Source organism: Lepidochelys kempii, chromosome 4, assembly GCF_965140285.1.
Source record: "Lepidochelys kempii isolate rLepKem1 chromosome 4, rLepKem1.hap1, whole genome shotgun sequence".
In the NCBI taxonomy this organism is placed as follows: Eukaryota; Metazoa; Chordata; order Testudines; family Cheloniidae; genus Lepidochelys; species Lepidochelys kempii.
Window position 1 is genome coordinate 90002002 of NC_136383.1, and position 16780 is coordinate 90018781.

Here is a 16780-nt window from a genome sequence, read left to right on the forward strand (position 1 = left end):
AATAGCACAGCTGGGATTGGAGCTCAGGAGTGGATTTCTTGCAGTCTTGTGGCCCATTCACTACATCACAGGACTCACTGGATAAAAAACATGTACTGGATGAAAAAAAACCCACTGGATGAAAAACTCTGATTATATATGTACCTACTCTGATTACTCTGGCTGTGTTCAGAGTATGTCATGGGGATTGCGGGAATAAATCCACCCCTCAAGGTTGTATGCTGGCCATGAGGCTGCAACATAGCCCTCCAGAGTCACTATTCCAGCATAAGGTCCATAATGCTGGCAGATTCCAGGTTTCTTCCCCAGTCCATCTCAAACAGCCTTTCCTATGCTGTCCTATATTACTCTGGTGTGGAATCCCCATCTGCAGTGTGCATACAGTCATTCTCCTACTTGTGCAGCCTCATGGCAACCCTTAGTTAAGGCAGTGGACTTTAGCCCTTCTGTGCTTGGGTGAATTTTAACCAGAAGAAAAGGCTCTGTTAAAATTCTGTTGACAAATGCAGCATCATTTGCTATTATTTAAAAGATGTTTGTTTTTATAGGGTAAGGTAAATGTTGAACAAAAATGCCCAGAATTCAACTCATGGCTGCTATTGTACAACCACCTTTGTTTTGAAAATATTCTTTTCTCCCACAGTTGCTCTCCAACGCTGGAGCCCACCAGTGTTGTTCCTGAAACTTTCCCAAGCGGCTAAAGTTAAATTGCAAACTCTGATCCCCATATGGTAGTACCAGACTATTTCTCTGTTTTGAACATGCAATTGTGTTTTGCCTGTTGGGGTATTGCAATTGCGTCTCTTACTTTATTGGAATGTGTTATGAAATGTCAGGAACCACTAACATCCCTAGAGCGTCAGTAACACCTATGTTTAATAAGGTCTGCATGCTATTTCACTATTCAGTTAGTAAAATGTTTTAGCATTTTTCCTGGAAACTTTGCTATGATATGGTAGTCCAATAATACATCACAAGCAAAACTACTTAAAGAAGCTACTGGGACTCAAAGACATCATTGTTGTTTATTTAATTGCCTTGTAAACCATCTTGAGAAATATCTAGTAGGAGAAGGCTGAGGAAACATATGCTATAGTTTTCATTACATTAGAGCCATTTTAATTCTTCCAGAGGCAGCTCTAACATTATGAGCCTCTTGCATATTGTATTTATTCATTTATTTACCTGTTTCATGAAAAAAATAATACATTTAAGTTGCACTTCCTGCTCAGCACTGCTTCCTGTTGTTTTTGTGTTTAACCATTTCTAAGGCTGTCACTCCCTAGTGACAATCGTCAAGTTGCCTTAAGACGTATATGAGTTTTGTAAAGTCAGAATGGCAGTCTGCTCTAACTTGTGTGGAAGGTTAACGTAACTGACCTATATTACATGGGAATCTGAGAAGTGTGCTATTTAAGATCATGCATGTCAGTTGGTATTGTATAAGTTGAGTTGCTTTTCACTTTAGGTTTTTATAAGTATATTTTCTTTCATGCCAAACTTTCAGTCACAAGGGCTTTATTTACAGGAGGGGGATTGGACAGCGTCTTGTTTTGGAGTTCTGAGTCAGACACACAGTCTCCTATAGTCGTTTAATCATTTACCAAGTGCCATATGCAAGTCCTGAGCATGTGCGTTATTGCTGGATTTCATTTTGTGGCTAAAGACTAAATGTCTAAATATGGCTTCTCTTTATAGAACACTGTAACTATCCAGTTCTCTAATTAAAAGGGAACCAAAGTATTCATTTGGAAGTCCAGGATAATACTTAAGAATCAATCAAGGTTATTTTTGACTTGTTGAACTATGTATTTACTCAAATAAATAGGCTCCCCCTTCCTCTTGTTTACTTTCTTCTGATGAGAAACTTCTTAAAGATTTGAAAAATATCGCTAGATTTACCCATCTCTCTTATGTCACATTCCAATCCAGTAATAATAAACAAATTAACATATTGCCAGGATCCTAGTGAGTTTTTCCTTCTGAAGCTAGACTAACAGTACTTCTAATTCTAATATACTAGAGAATTATTTTTTTCCTATTTTTTCTCTTAGCTTTTTTTTAAACTTACGTTACCTTCTTTAATTTTTCCATTTTTATTGCCAAAGGAATTAGTAACAAACTCCCTTTGAAAAAAAATATACTAGTGAAGAAGAGTACTTTTCATGATTAAGGACCTTCTGTTCACACACTTCCTGCCTACACTGTAGAATCCATGGACTCTGGAGATAGACAGGAGAGGGGTAGAAGATAATTAAGACATCATGGTGCCCTACGCAGCCCCCCACTGGGGGGCCGGCCCCAGGCCTCCGCGGGGGTGGGCCCCAGGCCTCTGCAGGGTGGGGTGGGGGTGAACTGCACCCCAGATCTGTGGGGGGCAGGAGGGAAACTGTCCCCCAGCACGAGCCGGCAGAGCAGAGAGGGTTGGGGCCAGGTCACTCCCCTTCCTGCTACCCGGTGGCAGCGGGAAGTGGAGTGACCCGGTCCCAGCCCGCTTGGCTCCCCTGGCTCCCAGCCTTGGGACTTGGGGGGCAGGCGGGAACTGCCCCCCCAGCACTCACCTGCAGCGCGGCTGGGAGCTGGCAGAGCGGGGCCAGCCGGGGCCGGGTCGTTTCACGTCCCACAGCCCGGTGAGTGCAGGGCGCCCCCGACCCCTGCTGGAGTCCCCCGGGACGTAGCTCAGAGGAAGGGATGGAGTGGGGGTGGGGCTGGGGTGGAAAGAGCTGGGGTGGGGGCAGCTTTCCTGGCCGACTCAGCCGGCCGGGGGATCAGGCTGGAGCAGCACGCAGCTGTGTAGGGCACCAGGAAATTTGTGGCAGTTTGGTGCCCCAAATTTCCTGGTGCCCTATGCAGCTGCGTAGTTTGCGTATGGCCCCGGGCAGAGAAAACTAAGGGCTCTTAGATCCATCATGTGCTCACTGCATTTTGGGAGTACACCTGCAGACAACTCCTTGAAAGACACTTGCCTTTCCTCCCTGTTCCTGCTGCCACCCTTCATGTCGCTGTCTGGGGGGCGCACTGTACATGTACCGGTCAGACAGCAGCCAGACATCCCACGTTTCTCTTTTCTGCTCCCTTGGCATTCAGCTGAGCTGAAAGGACACTTGCAGTCAAGTTCCACAGAGCCACCATTGGGTGCTCTTGGGTCTAATTTGGATGAGGCCGCCAGTGAAATGAGCTTCCTGGCTGCAGTCTTGTCCCTAGTGTTTCTTATTCAGCACCTCTGGCAGTCTTTGGAATGGAATAGAGAGGTTCTGCAGAAATGCCTCCCTACAGAGGGAGAGCTGACAGCAGGGAGAGAACAAAAACCAAGGAAGAGCAAAACTAGTAAAAGCAAAACATAAAGGTAAATAAAGTAGAAAACAGAAAGAGTGGCAGAGAAAATCCAAAAGAAAAAAAGAGATGGTGGCAAGCATGCCAGGGCCTGGAACGAAGGGACACAGAGAGAGAGAGAGAGATTAGCGTCTGTTAATCCATGTCTAGTGAGGCACTGGCAAAACACTTTTTTGGTGGGGTTAAAGGGGAGAGTTAATATCTGTTATGGCAATGTCCCAACTGGTGAACAAGTCTGAGGTTCACAGGCAAAGCTGTCACAGTGCAAGGATTTAAAAGGTCTGGTGCTTAGTGATCCTAAGCTGTAGCCTATAACAACTTTGCTTTTCCTTACTGGTGGTCATATGGTTCATATTTATGGAGTGCAATTGAATAGCTGCATGTTTACCACTCGCAGAGGAAAGAGATCGTCTTACTTACTGTAAAAGTCTTGAAGGTTTCTTTTCTTGCAAGTACAAAAAATACACTGAGGGCACGAATCCACGAAGCCTTGCAGAGCACACAGTGGGGAGTGCAAGGTAGTTGTTTGAGTGTGGGGCTAGGCCTGGGTGAAAGCGAAGTTCAACACTGAGCGTAGTCCTCCTCATTGATCAGAAACAACTCTTAGCCCCTTGGACAGCCACACTCCCATCTCTAAATTGTACAAGGTAAGAAAACCACAGAACGAGACAAGAGAATGGGGAAGTCTGAGGAATCCTGATGTGAAGTGTGATCCTCAGCATGCAAATGAGGCGCTTAACTAGCTACCTGCTCCCCCTGCTGCTAGGCTTAAATAACTTGGTGGTCACTAGCACTGTCATTAATGGAGGATCAGGTCCCCTGCACTCCCTGTCGTGTTCATCACCGTACAACTTACATTTATGCATCGCAGTGTTGCCAACTCTCACAATTTTTCCCCAAGTCTCACAATATTTTGGGTTTTTCTTAGAACATAGTTGTTGGATTCAGGTTGCCACCTGCATTTCTTTAAGGAAGTTTCTATTCCTTATGGCTGTGGAGGAGAGCTTGAAAATGTGACTCCTATATATTCCAACACCACAAGGTAAATACAATTTAATATTTTATAAATCCCATAATTTTTAAGCCACTCATGATTTTTGCAGCCTGACTCATGATTTTTGGGTGGTTTGGGTTGCCAATACTGTATGTGCAACACTCCACACCTGTCTTGAGTAAACTCAAGCCCTTAACACTACTTGTTTATATACAGAGCAAATGCAGAGAAACCAGTAATTAAGTGAAGGGTGTGTAGTCAGTGACTGCTTGTTTCAACATTAAAAATGGGAGGTTTAGGAAAGATTCATCCTTTGTATCACAGGCAGGAATAAGGGGACACAGAATAAGACAAATTCACAAAAATGTGGTTTACCTGCCTATTATGCTTTTTCTGTTGAGTTTTCTCCTGTTCTCTCTGTAATTCTTACGCAATTATTTACTCATTTTTCTTATCCTCATCTGGGTTTTCTTGTATTGATAACCATTATATAGGCTGTATTCTGATTTATCTTATGAACTATGTTCGAAGCAAAAGGAGAGCCAGTTATCCAGAAATTAATCGTAGAATTGTAGGACTTGAGGGAACTTCAAGAAGTCATCTTGTCCAGTCCCCTGCACTCATGGCAGGACCACGCCGACAGGTGTTTGTCTAACCTATTCTTAAAAATCTCCAACGATGGAGATTCCAAAGGCCAGCCAACTCAAGTGAAAAGTACCACCACACTGGAGGTAAGGGGTGTTTGTGTAGATGGGACTCGAGTTAGGGGTAGCACTTGAGTTATAACTAAAGGTAACTGTACGGTGAAGACAAGCCCTTTGATTTTCATTCGGAGCTGTGGGTGCTCGTCTCCTCTGAAAATCAGATCACTCACTCCAGAGTTATAATATACCCACTTTTGAAAAATTAGGCTACCATTGCTGGTGCCACATGAACTGTGTTCTGTTAAGAAGGCAGCCTTCAGGACAAAGGGGAGTTTGACCATTTCATTTCAATCTTCCAGAAGGGCTTCCAGTGCAAGCTTCAGAGAAAATTGTTTGGGCTTCCTCTTTGCCTTTGTTTAAACCTATTAATGTGCCAAGCTTTGTGATGCTTTTGGAAAGAAGGAAAGCATCCCAGAGTCTGTGCCCTGTTGTACCTTATTCCTATATGGAGGGACAGCCAGTTGTATGTGGAAATAGAAGTGATACTGGGAAGATATCAGAGTGTTTGGGAGTCATATTTGGACTGCTACCTTCCTTCAGAGCCCAAAAGGTCCCAGATGCAGGTCAGGTAGGAGCTCTTCTCACACTATGACCCTGAGGGACCACAAGGGGGCATCTGTTTGACACAAAGCTATGGAAATTCAAAGCCTAGACATCTCAGAGGAAAATTAATGTCTTGGTTTTGCAGGGTTTTAATTCATGTTTATTTTTTAAAAAATATTTGGGTCATATCATCAGTCTGAAAAATCATGAAACTCTCCAAATGAGACTTTGGAAAGGGAACCTTTAGCTTTAGTTTTTTTTTGTTCTCTAGTGTTGGCACAGCATCTTATTTCTTCCACCTAGAAGGGACTTTTTCCTGGGGAGGAGTAACAAATGCAGACAGCCTAATTTGTTCTTGGCAAGCCCCGGAATCTGCATTGCTGTGAGGGTCAGAAATGTAATAATTCATAGATCTCCTCTTGCTGAGCTGGCCTCAGTTAATCAGAGTCTGTCTTTTTGTACTATTTTTTTCCTTTTGGATGGGTAACAAGTCCCCTGAAAATGAGCATGAAACATGCCGTGCTGGTATGTAAAAACCATGGTGCAGTTATGTATATCAGGACAACTTGAGAGAACAAATGTAATAAAATGTTTCTAATACTTATTGTCCGTGGATGGAAGTGAATCATGGTAAGAAGGTCTAGCAAAAGTTTTTTTATTTTCTCCAGTCCATTGGCTGGTGCAGGGTGAAAGGTGCAGGTTGCACTGTCCACGCTAGTAGAGACTACATTTCACAGTGCTCCCTCCCCTGTGGGGGAATATGTTTGGTGTTAAAATAAACCTGAAATATACTCGTTACCTCCTTAAAACTCTAGAATTAAGGAATTAAAATAAGGCTGCTAGTGTTAAATATGAGTGACCTCAGTCATGTGTCATGTGTGAAAACAGAAAAAAGCCAGAATGAAATGAGACTGAAATTAGCAAATTGAGTACATCTAATGTCATGTGAGGGACAGCCTGTTCTTGTGGTTAAAGTAAGGGTCTGACAGCAAGAGATCTGGGTTCTTTTCTAGATGCTGCTGTTGACTCATCGTACGAGTCACTTAAACTTTCTGTGCCTCGGTTTACCCCATCTGTATAACATAAATAATAGCCTCATGTGAGAGCTGTGAGGTCAAATTCCCTAATTAATGTTTTAATGCACTCTGAAATCATTGGATGGAAATTGCTATAGATGTTCAAGTTATTAATATTGTTTTATTAAATAACTCTAGGCTGTTAAAATTTCACAATGTACATTCTAAAAATTAAATTTTAAAATGTATTTTGACCGGACCACAGTAAAGTATATAACTGACCTAAGGCACAGGTTTAAACTTTCTAGCTATTACCACCTCAGTGCTGGAGCTATTCAAAAAACGGTTGCAAAAAAATTTAGAATAGCGAAAATCTATTTTTGTTCCCACAATCTGTGTTCTCAGAAGTGGCTGAACTATTTTTGGTCCTGTGTTCCAAAAATATTGACCCTTTGAGAAGAATAAATTGTGGAAGATTTCAGGCCCAACAGTTAACATTTAACAGTTATGGGCAACTGGAAAAGGGCCTTTAGAATGGAAGCAGGCAGCCTTAACTGTAGCTGTTACTGACTGCTGCAGCTATGTTGAAGTGGAACGTAAAGTGGAAGTAAAGAACCGCCATAAAGTAGAACCCCATTTTCCTTGCATTCAGAGTTTGATGTGTTCAGAAGGCTGGACAAAATTCAGATCTGGTGTAAGTGGGTGCCACATCATTGACTTCTGGAGGAGTTCCACCCAAATACAGCATGTTTTAAATCGGTCCCCAATTTTGGTAATTTAAGCTCATGGGTGGACCCAGGAGCCACATAGATCCTCTATGAAGTCAACTGGTACCGAGTCTACCCAAATTAGTCAGATTGGGGTCTTGGTCAGTTTTCTGTAAATTTTGTAAATAAACTTTTAGTTGTAAAGAAGTTAGAACAAATAATACTTAAATAAAATGCTGTTCACGGTTATAATGTATGTCGAGTGAGTCTACAGCTCACCAGCATCTCTCTATTAACACGAGTAATGGCACAACTCTTCTGAACTGAACTGCATTTTTAAATCAAATTGCCAGCATAAAATTTTAAACCATCAGGTTATATAAAATTAAATAAGAAGGCTTAAATTTTTTATACAATAGCAGGTCATTTCTTATGTTAATATTTCCCCTGCATTTCATATATATGTGTCTGGGTATTTGAGTTGTGAACATTTGTTTCTTTAAGCTCAGTTGATATGAAAACTGCCCATCCATGATCCACAGAGCAACCCAGATTTTCAAGGAAGTCTCTCACTTTTTGTCCCTGGTCCAGCACTCTGATTTAAAAGATTATAAATGACCATCTTAACTGCTGCTGCTGCCTTTAGTTACTGTACTAGTGACATGTCCAAGGACTTTCCTGGGGTACTTTACTGAATGCTGAACTGTTGGATCAGCAATGAGGAAACGTGGGCAGGAAAAGGAGAGAGAGGCTGAGAAGTAGAGAATAAAAGAAAGGGGGAGAGATTAGGTGGGATGGGGAGTAAGGATGAAAATGAAGACATGAGGACACAGAGGAAGACTAGCGAGGGAAACATCGAAGAAAATATTGGGGCAGGAAGAAGAAAACAAAATGCAGAAAAGGGGTGGGGGTGGAGGAAGAGAAGGAGGAAAGAGATTGAGGGAGAGATAAGGAAAGAGGGAACAATTGTTTAACTTTATGGAAAACTTAAGTCAAAGCAGATTACTAACCAGTATTGAGGAAAACCTACTGTAAGGTACACTGGAGAAGGAAAGAAAAGAAAGAGTAAAAAAAAAGGTAAAAAGGAAAGAGAAAGCACAACAAATCAAGGGTGGTATTGCTATTTGCATTCTAATTGTTTTTAAAAGCATGTTGCCAAAATATTCATAAATAATCCTGAATTGTATTCATCTATTTTTATACAAACTGATGGTTTTGGTCAACTGATGGGTAATAAGCAGTCCTGATTTTTATGAGCCACTCAAAAGGCATTGGCCAAACTGTTTGCTAGTGCATAAGAAACCCAACTGAGATTCAACAATGAGGTAAGCTTTTCCTGCTTTGGGTTATGGTTAAAAAGAAGAGCCAAGTCATTCTGAATAGGATGAAGTTTAGAGAACTAGGATTTAAGGAGACTGGAAAGGAAGAAATGGCAGCAGTCAGGGTGAGATGGCTGAAAGCATGCATAAGTTTTGGCAGAGGAGTTGTCTGATGCAGGTGAGGAGATAGTAAGCAGGCTGACAGAACAAGGGGAGGTGGAATATTTAACTGCCTTAGCATCTTTAATGTAACTTAATATGCATTTAATAAAAGATGTAATGTTTGTTCCTAATGCCTTGCATTTAAGCATTTAGTTTATTTATGTTGTTTTTTGAGAGTTGCACAAAAGGGTACAAGTATAACAGTAACAGCAACATTACAGTGGACAAGTACAGAGAAATCAAACAAACCCAATGAAAATGAAGGAACTGTAGAGGAAAAAAGAAAACAGGGAGAAAAAAAAGTAAATGGAGGGGGGAGAAGAGAAGATAAAAGAAATGGCAATCTGAAATCTCCTGTACTCCAATGCAATTGCAGGCACTAAGTTTATCCTCATGTAAATTACTTTTATTTCCCTAATTCAAAATACTTGCCTAGAATTTTTTCTAGAACTAGGGTGTATCACGCCAGACAAATAATAATAATCAGAGCTCAGGCTCAGACTTGTTGCGCAGCAAAGTGACATTCCCTGTTATGACCGTTAGCATCTGCTCCATCACGCCCCTTAAATCTCCCTCCATCCCTTTGAATGGGAGTCCTGCAGGAAAACTGGGTGGTTAATGCAGTTCAATCTGCCCCCCACCAGGAGGCACTTGCTGCTATCTGGGGTCAGGGCTGCAGTGGTTTATCAGTGATTGTACGACTCAATAATTGCAAATGTATCATAATTAGTTTGTTTCATTCCATGCTTTCATTTATTATTATTATTATTTATTATTTATTTATTTATTATTATTTATTTATTGTGGTACCACCTTATGGCCTTAGTCAGGGCCCAAAATTTGGTCTATGTGTAATTTAATTTTCAAAAATCAAATCAAGAGATGATGAAATTTAAACTCCAACTGTTGCAGCCTAAATCTAGGAGACTAGTAGAAATGTAGGGTTGGAAGGGACATAGAGAGATCATCAAGTCCAGCCCCCTGTACTGAGGCAGGAGCAAGTAAACCTAGACCATCCCAACAAGTGTGTGTCCAGCCTGTTCTTAAAAACCTCCAATGATAGGGATTCCACGACCTCCCATTAAACCTAGTCCAGACCTTAACTACCCTTATAGTTAGAAAGTTTTTCATTCTATCTAACCTAAATCTCTCTTGCTGCAGATTAAGTTTTATAAGATACAATGTGATGGCAAATCAGCAATAGTGGTTAAAATCTGTATGTATCAGATACACCAAAATCATTGAAAGCTGCTACAGAATCCATGGTTATATTAGTTTCCCATTTATTTAGGAACTTGGGAGACACAACAATTAGCAATCATCTCAAATTGTTTCTGATTAGTTCGGCACTTCTCTGTCATAGTGTGAGTCCTGTTGGCTGCAAAAGCTCTGTGGAGAAGAACTAATCAACTGTGAACTTCCCTGTGTCTGTGACCTCTGTCAACAAGCTGTTTATGATTCCCAGAATGGATTTAAATTAAGGACCAGTTCTTCCTCTGCTGTGAGTGAGATGTGGCAGGGTTGCAATCCATGTTAAAAAAAAATCACTATATGACGGGAAGGAGTAAGTGCATCTTTGTTTTATTAGGGTTCTCTCAGATCATCACCTCATGCAGCTCATAACAGAATCACCACACTAGGATCCAAGCGCAACAAAATTGCCAGATTTCCTGCCTAAACAACATATAAATATTTGAAACAAGCATTCTTTTATTTCCTTTTTTCTTTTTTGTAGAAAGTGAATTCATGTAAAATTATGCTGCTTTTTTACCGAGAAAGGGAGAAAGCCTCTAAGTTGTGCTTATTGCTTTTCTAAACAGTATATCTTGCACAAAACAGCAGAGGTCACTGTTTTCATTATGAAAAAGTGTCGAAGGCTGTGTGATACACTAGCAGTTTTGAGTCCTTGATTTCTTAATAACAGAATATAAATACTGTAGTATATCCTAGACACAATCATGTTCCTCCCTGTAGAGTTGTGGGTGAAGTCATAATAACAGTTTAAAGCCAGATGTTTCCCTGAATGGCTATCCTAGAGGAGATACAGCATACAATTATAAAATGAAGGCTGCCTAAAACAGAATTAATGACAGTCATCATTTTAACAGGTCCGTATCTTTTTTTTTCCATTCCTCCTCCTTTCCTACACTCACAGGAATTTGTGTTAGAGATGCAGTCTCTTTAAACTCATAAAAGCTCTTTAAGAAGTAATATCTTTCTTTGAAGTATGATAAAGGTGCACATTTACTTATTTAGCGTGCAAGTAAAAGATGTCTTATTTTCTCTCTGCCCTGCAAATTTGGCTTGGGATCAGAGAATCAAGCTTAGTTCTGTCTGGGTTGTATATCTTCACTGATGACTGACTGTAAAGATACTTCGGATCCACTGCTACCTTCATTTCCCTCTGTACAAGCCTATTGTTCCAAAATTATGCCTGAATTTCACCTGTGCCATCCACTGACGATAATAGGGTTGCACTTGCATAACGCAGGACAGAATTGGAAGGCAGGGGTTTGTGGAGATGGCTGTGCAGTTGGAACTTAGGAAACAATTCTGGTGATAATGTGCTAGTCAGGTAAGAACTCAGTTTACTCTGCTAGAAGTATGTTGGATCTGGAGGGCTGCCAGTAGTAAAAACATACTTTTTGTCACTAAAGTGAACAGCTAAAATCCATACATGGAGCAGATTGACAAAGTAAGAAGAACCAATTTTTATATTGTCCTTTTTCAAAGTGAACCACACTTTAAATCATGTTTACCAGATTCCCAGTTTGAAAAGAGCTGCGGAGCATACTGAACCTAAGGTTACATCTGCACTGCACACCACTGGCCGCAGCACGTAGTGTATGTGTAGCTACGTACCAAAGTGAAAAGCAGGCTGTGTCCACACGGTGGTGTGTAGCTACTTGTGTCAGTGAAAGGATCTGGCAGAGAGACAGCATGGGGAAAGGCTTCAGCAGCTCCCCACTGCCGGAGCCTTTTGCCACAGCAAGGAAAGGCTCTGCCAAGGAGGAAGCATTGGGGAAAGGCTGCCTCCTTGCAGCCAGACCCTCTTCACTCTGCCAGACCCTTTTCCTGCAGCTGTGGAAGGGTTCCAGCAGTGGGGAGTTGCCAGAGAGTTTCCTTGTGGTGGGGGAAGATCTCCAACAGTGTGGAGCTGACAGAGCCTTTCCCCACTTCCTCTCCCCTTGCCAGAGCCTTCCCCCTGGAGAGGAAATGCTCCAGCAATGGGTAGCTGATGGAGCCTTCCCCCTCCATCAGAGTCTTTTCCTGCAGCGGGGAAGGGCTGCAGTGGTAGGGAGCTTGCAGAGCCTTTCCTCCCAGCTAGAGCCTTTCCCTGCTGGGGGAGTCTTTTCCTGCAGAGGAGAGAGGCTCTGGTAGCAGGACACTACACTGCTGATAGCAGTGTAGACAGAGAGGTATGGCTTGGGCAGATAGAGGAGTGTATGTGCTCACATATTTACTCACACCCTTCAGGAGTGTCTTGACTCTCTCTACTTGCCTAAGCTGTACTTCACCAGCTATACGGCTATTTATATCCATGCCAGGGGGATAGTGCAGGTATGTACTCTACTCACCGCCAAAAGATGTGTGCAGTAGAGATGTACCCAAAGGTTAAGTCTTCACTGCAGACAAGGTGGGGGTTTTACAGTGGGATAACTAATCACCAGGTAGCTAAGTAACAACAAAAGTATCCCTTCGCTTGGTTAACCTCACCATGTTTACCTCATAGTAAAATGATCGTGTCTTGTCTCCAGTATAATTTTGCAGAGGGATCGCTAATTATCCCATGGGAAAATTATCCTGGAGTAAAGTTAGTTATTGAGGAATCCTAATGACAGTGTTTATACTAAGGCTCTAAACTATCCCTTTTGCAGTCAGCATTAATAGCACCAAATGCAGTGGAGAGAGCCTTAAAACAGAGAGGAGGAAAGGGTGGGAAATTCAGACTGAAAATATTGTCTAATATAGGGAACGTGATATTTATTAGCTTTTCAAGGAGTTTCTAATCAGTCTTGTTACATGGGTAGCACAACTTTACAGTATGTACTTTAATATTCCAGAATATGTTTTTATGTTTGTGTTGCAGAAATACTTAAATTAAACCAGATCTGAGCACAGTTTAAAAGCACACTTTAAATGCCACTTTTTCACATGGTTAGATAGGAAGAGATTTCACTTTCCAGCTAATTTTTGGCCTAACTGTAGCGAGTTTAGAATTGAACAGCAGAGGGCAGAATTGTTCTGAATACCAAAACTGCATACAAATCTTTAAAAAACTATACTTAAAGATAAAATACAGGCACTTATGGAACTATGTTTTGTTTCTATCAGAAAAGCGATAGAAGCTTTTAAAGCTCCATATTGTATCATTAAATAGAGGTCTCTGTTTTATAGAAATGCTGTAATTTGAATCCAAAATTGTTTAATGGGCTAAAAGTCAAGAATGCCATTACTTATATTGATATCTTGGTTTTATTTATTTTAACTAATAGAGTTCTGTTGACTTTGGGGAATGCAAAAAATGTGGTAGTAACTTCTGTTTAAATTTAGAATAAGTCAGGATAATAGAATTACTTAGCATATCTATCCAGAGTAACGGTATAGTATAATACCACAAAGGGATAACCAGGCAAAAATTTGTTTTTGAGTGAAGATATATGTCTGTGTCCAGTAAATGCTGGGGCTGTATAAATATACCAGCTAGTTTGTAGCTCTATAGTGAGACTTATCTGAACATCCCTTCATAGGCAAAGTTAAATGTGACTGAAATTATAACACTGTACCTGAAATGGGTACTGCCCATCTTTGACTTCAGGCACTGGGAGATAGTTGAATCTTTTAATGTGGTTCCCCTAAATTATAATGGTGTTGTAATGGTTCCATAATCATATGCCATTGGGTGATCCCATTGATGAGGATCCAGGATTTTTGTGCGACTTCCCATTGTAATTAAAAGCCCGTGTTCTTAAAGCCCGTGTTCTTGTCAGGGCATGTAGGAGATACTGTGCCTGCAGAGGAAGGGAATTCTTCCTCTGCCTCATGCTATGTCTCACCTCCCAGCCAATGGAAGCCCTTCCATGTTGACTTTCCAGTGTTTCAGCACCACACAAATGGAGGTGGCTGGGGTGTAAGCAGAAGGAAGTTCCTCTAGATTCTTCCTCTCAAAACCATGTCAGACAAGATCAAAACAGTCCAAGGCCAGGTCACCCATCTTCAGTGGGATTGTGGCAGCAGCCACATTAGGTGGAGTGTGGAAGCTCGGTTCCTGCAGGAGACGTGGTGACCAGTAATCAGTAGAACTGGACAGCATATGAGAAGCACCCACACTCAAGCTTCCTGGTGTGAAATCTCAGGGGCTGTCTGTAGTTGCAAGGTTTAAAACCCAAATGGCACAATGTGGGTAAAGCTTCGGGAAGGAAATTAAACCACTTAGTTCAGCTAACATCTCCAACATTCGAGTGTAAAATTATGCATATTTCTTAGAGAAAAACATTTATACAAATGGCTTCTAAAATAAAAAGTTCTGTTGGCATAGTTTTGAAATAATTATCATTTTTTTCACCTCAGTCCCTCTACATGGGTAAGATTGCTCTAAAATCTGGTTGTTATTATTGTATTCGTGTTATATACACATACTTGATATTCTACATCACAATTCAGGCCTTTGTACATTTTAAATGTGAAGGACTGGCAGAAGCCAATTAATGAGAAACACACAGGGATTTCTGATTTTAACAATGACATGTTTCTAGATTTCAGAAAGCCAGCTATATTTTGAATCATCACTGGGCCATGAACTCTCCTCTGGAAAAACCTGTGTGTGTGTTTGGTGGAGAAGGACAGAAGAATCTTTGCAAGGAACTCTTCAGTGTCCTCCTAGAGCATCCCTGAGGGAAGTGGGGTTTGGGATGTGGAAGGCACTGAGGTGTTTAGTCTCCAAATTTGCAGAGCCCAGATAAACGCAAAGAATGGAGGTACTTAACTCCTGGCTTCTGGAGCCTTTCCATTGAAGGCCTGACCATCTGAGATGATCAGGTGCAGTGGGGCCCTCAGTGGCAACACTGATCCCAGAGAGTATGTCAATACTGCACACTAAGCCCGGGCTCTAACTCAGGTTTGAGCCCAAGCCCCACTTGTGTCCACACACAAATCAGTCTGACTCGGGTCAGCAAGTGCTCAGGACCTGGGTCCTAGGACTCTGCTGTTGGATTATTACATCCGGAGGGGGCAAACCAGACCAGTAAAGGCCAGGGCTGTGTCACCACTTGCCCTGGAACCCTGGAGGCCTTACAATGTTTTGCTGTTATAGCTCCCAGCCTGGGACACTCACTGTCAGCCTTCAAGCAGGCAGGTTACACCCTGAGAGTCTGTGTGTTAGACAGCCCTGGTTCAGCAGCTCTCACCCCAACAGCCACTCTACAGCCCACTCTGGTTCCCACCAGCCTTGGTTACAACCAGCTGGTCAGTCCTGAATCTCCCCAAAACATTGTGCCCTGAAGTATCCAGCCCTCACCTGGACAGCTCAGAGAAATGATAAGGTTTGTTGCTGCTTTAAAGAGATAAAAACACAGCACAGTTTATTCACTTAATGGAGGTAAATACACCCTTCCTTTCAAATACAGCACTGAGCTTGTTTATAGTAAAAGTAAAACAACTTTATTAGCAATAGGACATAGGTTAAGTGATGCCAAGTAAAAGAAATAAAAGTAGAGATGGTTGCAAGCAAATAAAAGTGAAAACGCATCTAAAAGTCTAAAACTTAATCTAGCAAGGTACAGACTTCGTTCAAGACGATTTCTCTCACCAGTCTTCTTTCTTCCCAGGAGATATGATTGCTATCTATAAATATATCAGAGGGATAAATACCATGGAGGGAGAAGACTTATTTAAGCTCAGTACCAATGTGGACACAAGTACAAATGGATATAAACTGGCCATCAGGAAGTTTAGATTTGAAATTAGATGAATGTTTCTACCATCAGAAGAGTGAGGTTCTGGAACAGCCTTCCAAGGGAAGCAGTGGGGGCAAAAGACATATCTGGTTTCAAGACAAAGCTTGATAAGTTTATGGAGGAGATGATATGATGGGATAGCCTAATTTTGGCAATTAATTGATCTTCAACTACTTGTGGTAGATATACCCAATGGCCTGTGATAGGATGTTAGATGGGGTGGAATCTGAGTTACAACAGAGAATTCTTTCCTGGGTGTCTGTGAGTCTTGCCCACATGCTCAGGGTTTAGCTGACTGCCATATTTGGGGTTGGGAAGGAATTTCCCCCCAGGGCAGATTGGCAGAGGCCCTCGGGGGTTTTCGCCTTCCTCTGCAGCGTGAGGCACGGGTCACTTGCTGGAGGATTCTCTGCACCTTGAAGTCTTTAAACCACGATTTGAGGACTTCGATAGCTCAGACATAAGTTAGGGGTTTGTTACAGGAGTTGGTGGGTGAGATTCTGTGGCCTGCATTGTGCAGGAGGTCAGACTAGACGATCATAATGGTCCCTTCTGACCTTAAAGTCCATGATTCTATGGCTGACTTTCCTGAGTCAGGGTCTTGCACAGAATACAAGGTACTGGCTTCCCTTGTCTTCTTAGGTGAAAAATCTTTGCATAAGCAGGTTTCTTGCCTATACTCAGTTCCAGAGACTTCACCTCCCCCTGCCTTGGTTGAAGGACCCATCTTTCTCAGCTTGCAAGAGTTCTGTTCCCTTGTGTCTGTCTAGTGTTGGATGCCAAAGATGGCTTCAGTCTTTGCTTATATCTTCCAGAACTGTATGACCTTGTTTCAAGAGGCAGGACGACCTAATGCTTTTTTCCCCATCTTCTGGGCTTCCCATCCCCCTGTATTGTAAATAGGCCTTCCATTATTTCTGGTCACGCCTTGCTTAATTTCACTGGAGACAAGTAAACAGCTGTCCTGTCCAGAAGAGACCTGCTTCTCCATTCAGTTTGTCACAGACTGTAAAGCATAATATTAATGAGTATCCATAATTCCTTAT

At 41.8% G+C, this 16780-nt stretch overlaps 1 protein-coding gene across 2 annotated transcripts in view; it reads left to right on the top strand.

Annotated features, from left to right (window-relative positions):
• The window catches only part of SCFD2 (sec1 family domain containing 2), a 312565-nt gene that overhangs the window by 219779 nt on the left and 76006 nt on the right, over positions 1–16780 (top strand). The window contains exon 6 of one of the 2 annotated variants that reach the window (XM_073342057.2): positions 4262–4397. The exons of the other annotated variant lie outside the window; for it this stretch is intronic. Within the exon in view, the coding sequence (XP_073198158.1) occupies positions 4262–4350 (89 nt within the window). The 3' untranslated portion in view covers positions 4351–4397. Of the gene's footprint in view, positions 1–4261; positions 4398–16780 lie in introns of those variants that run through there. 2 annotated transcript variants of the gene reach the window in all.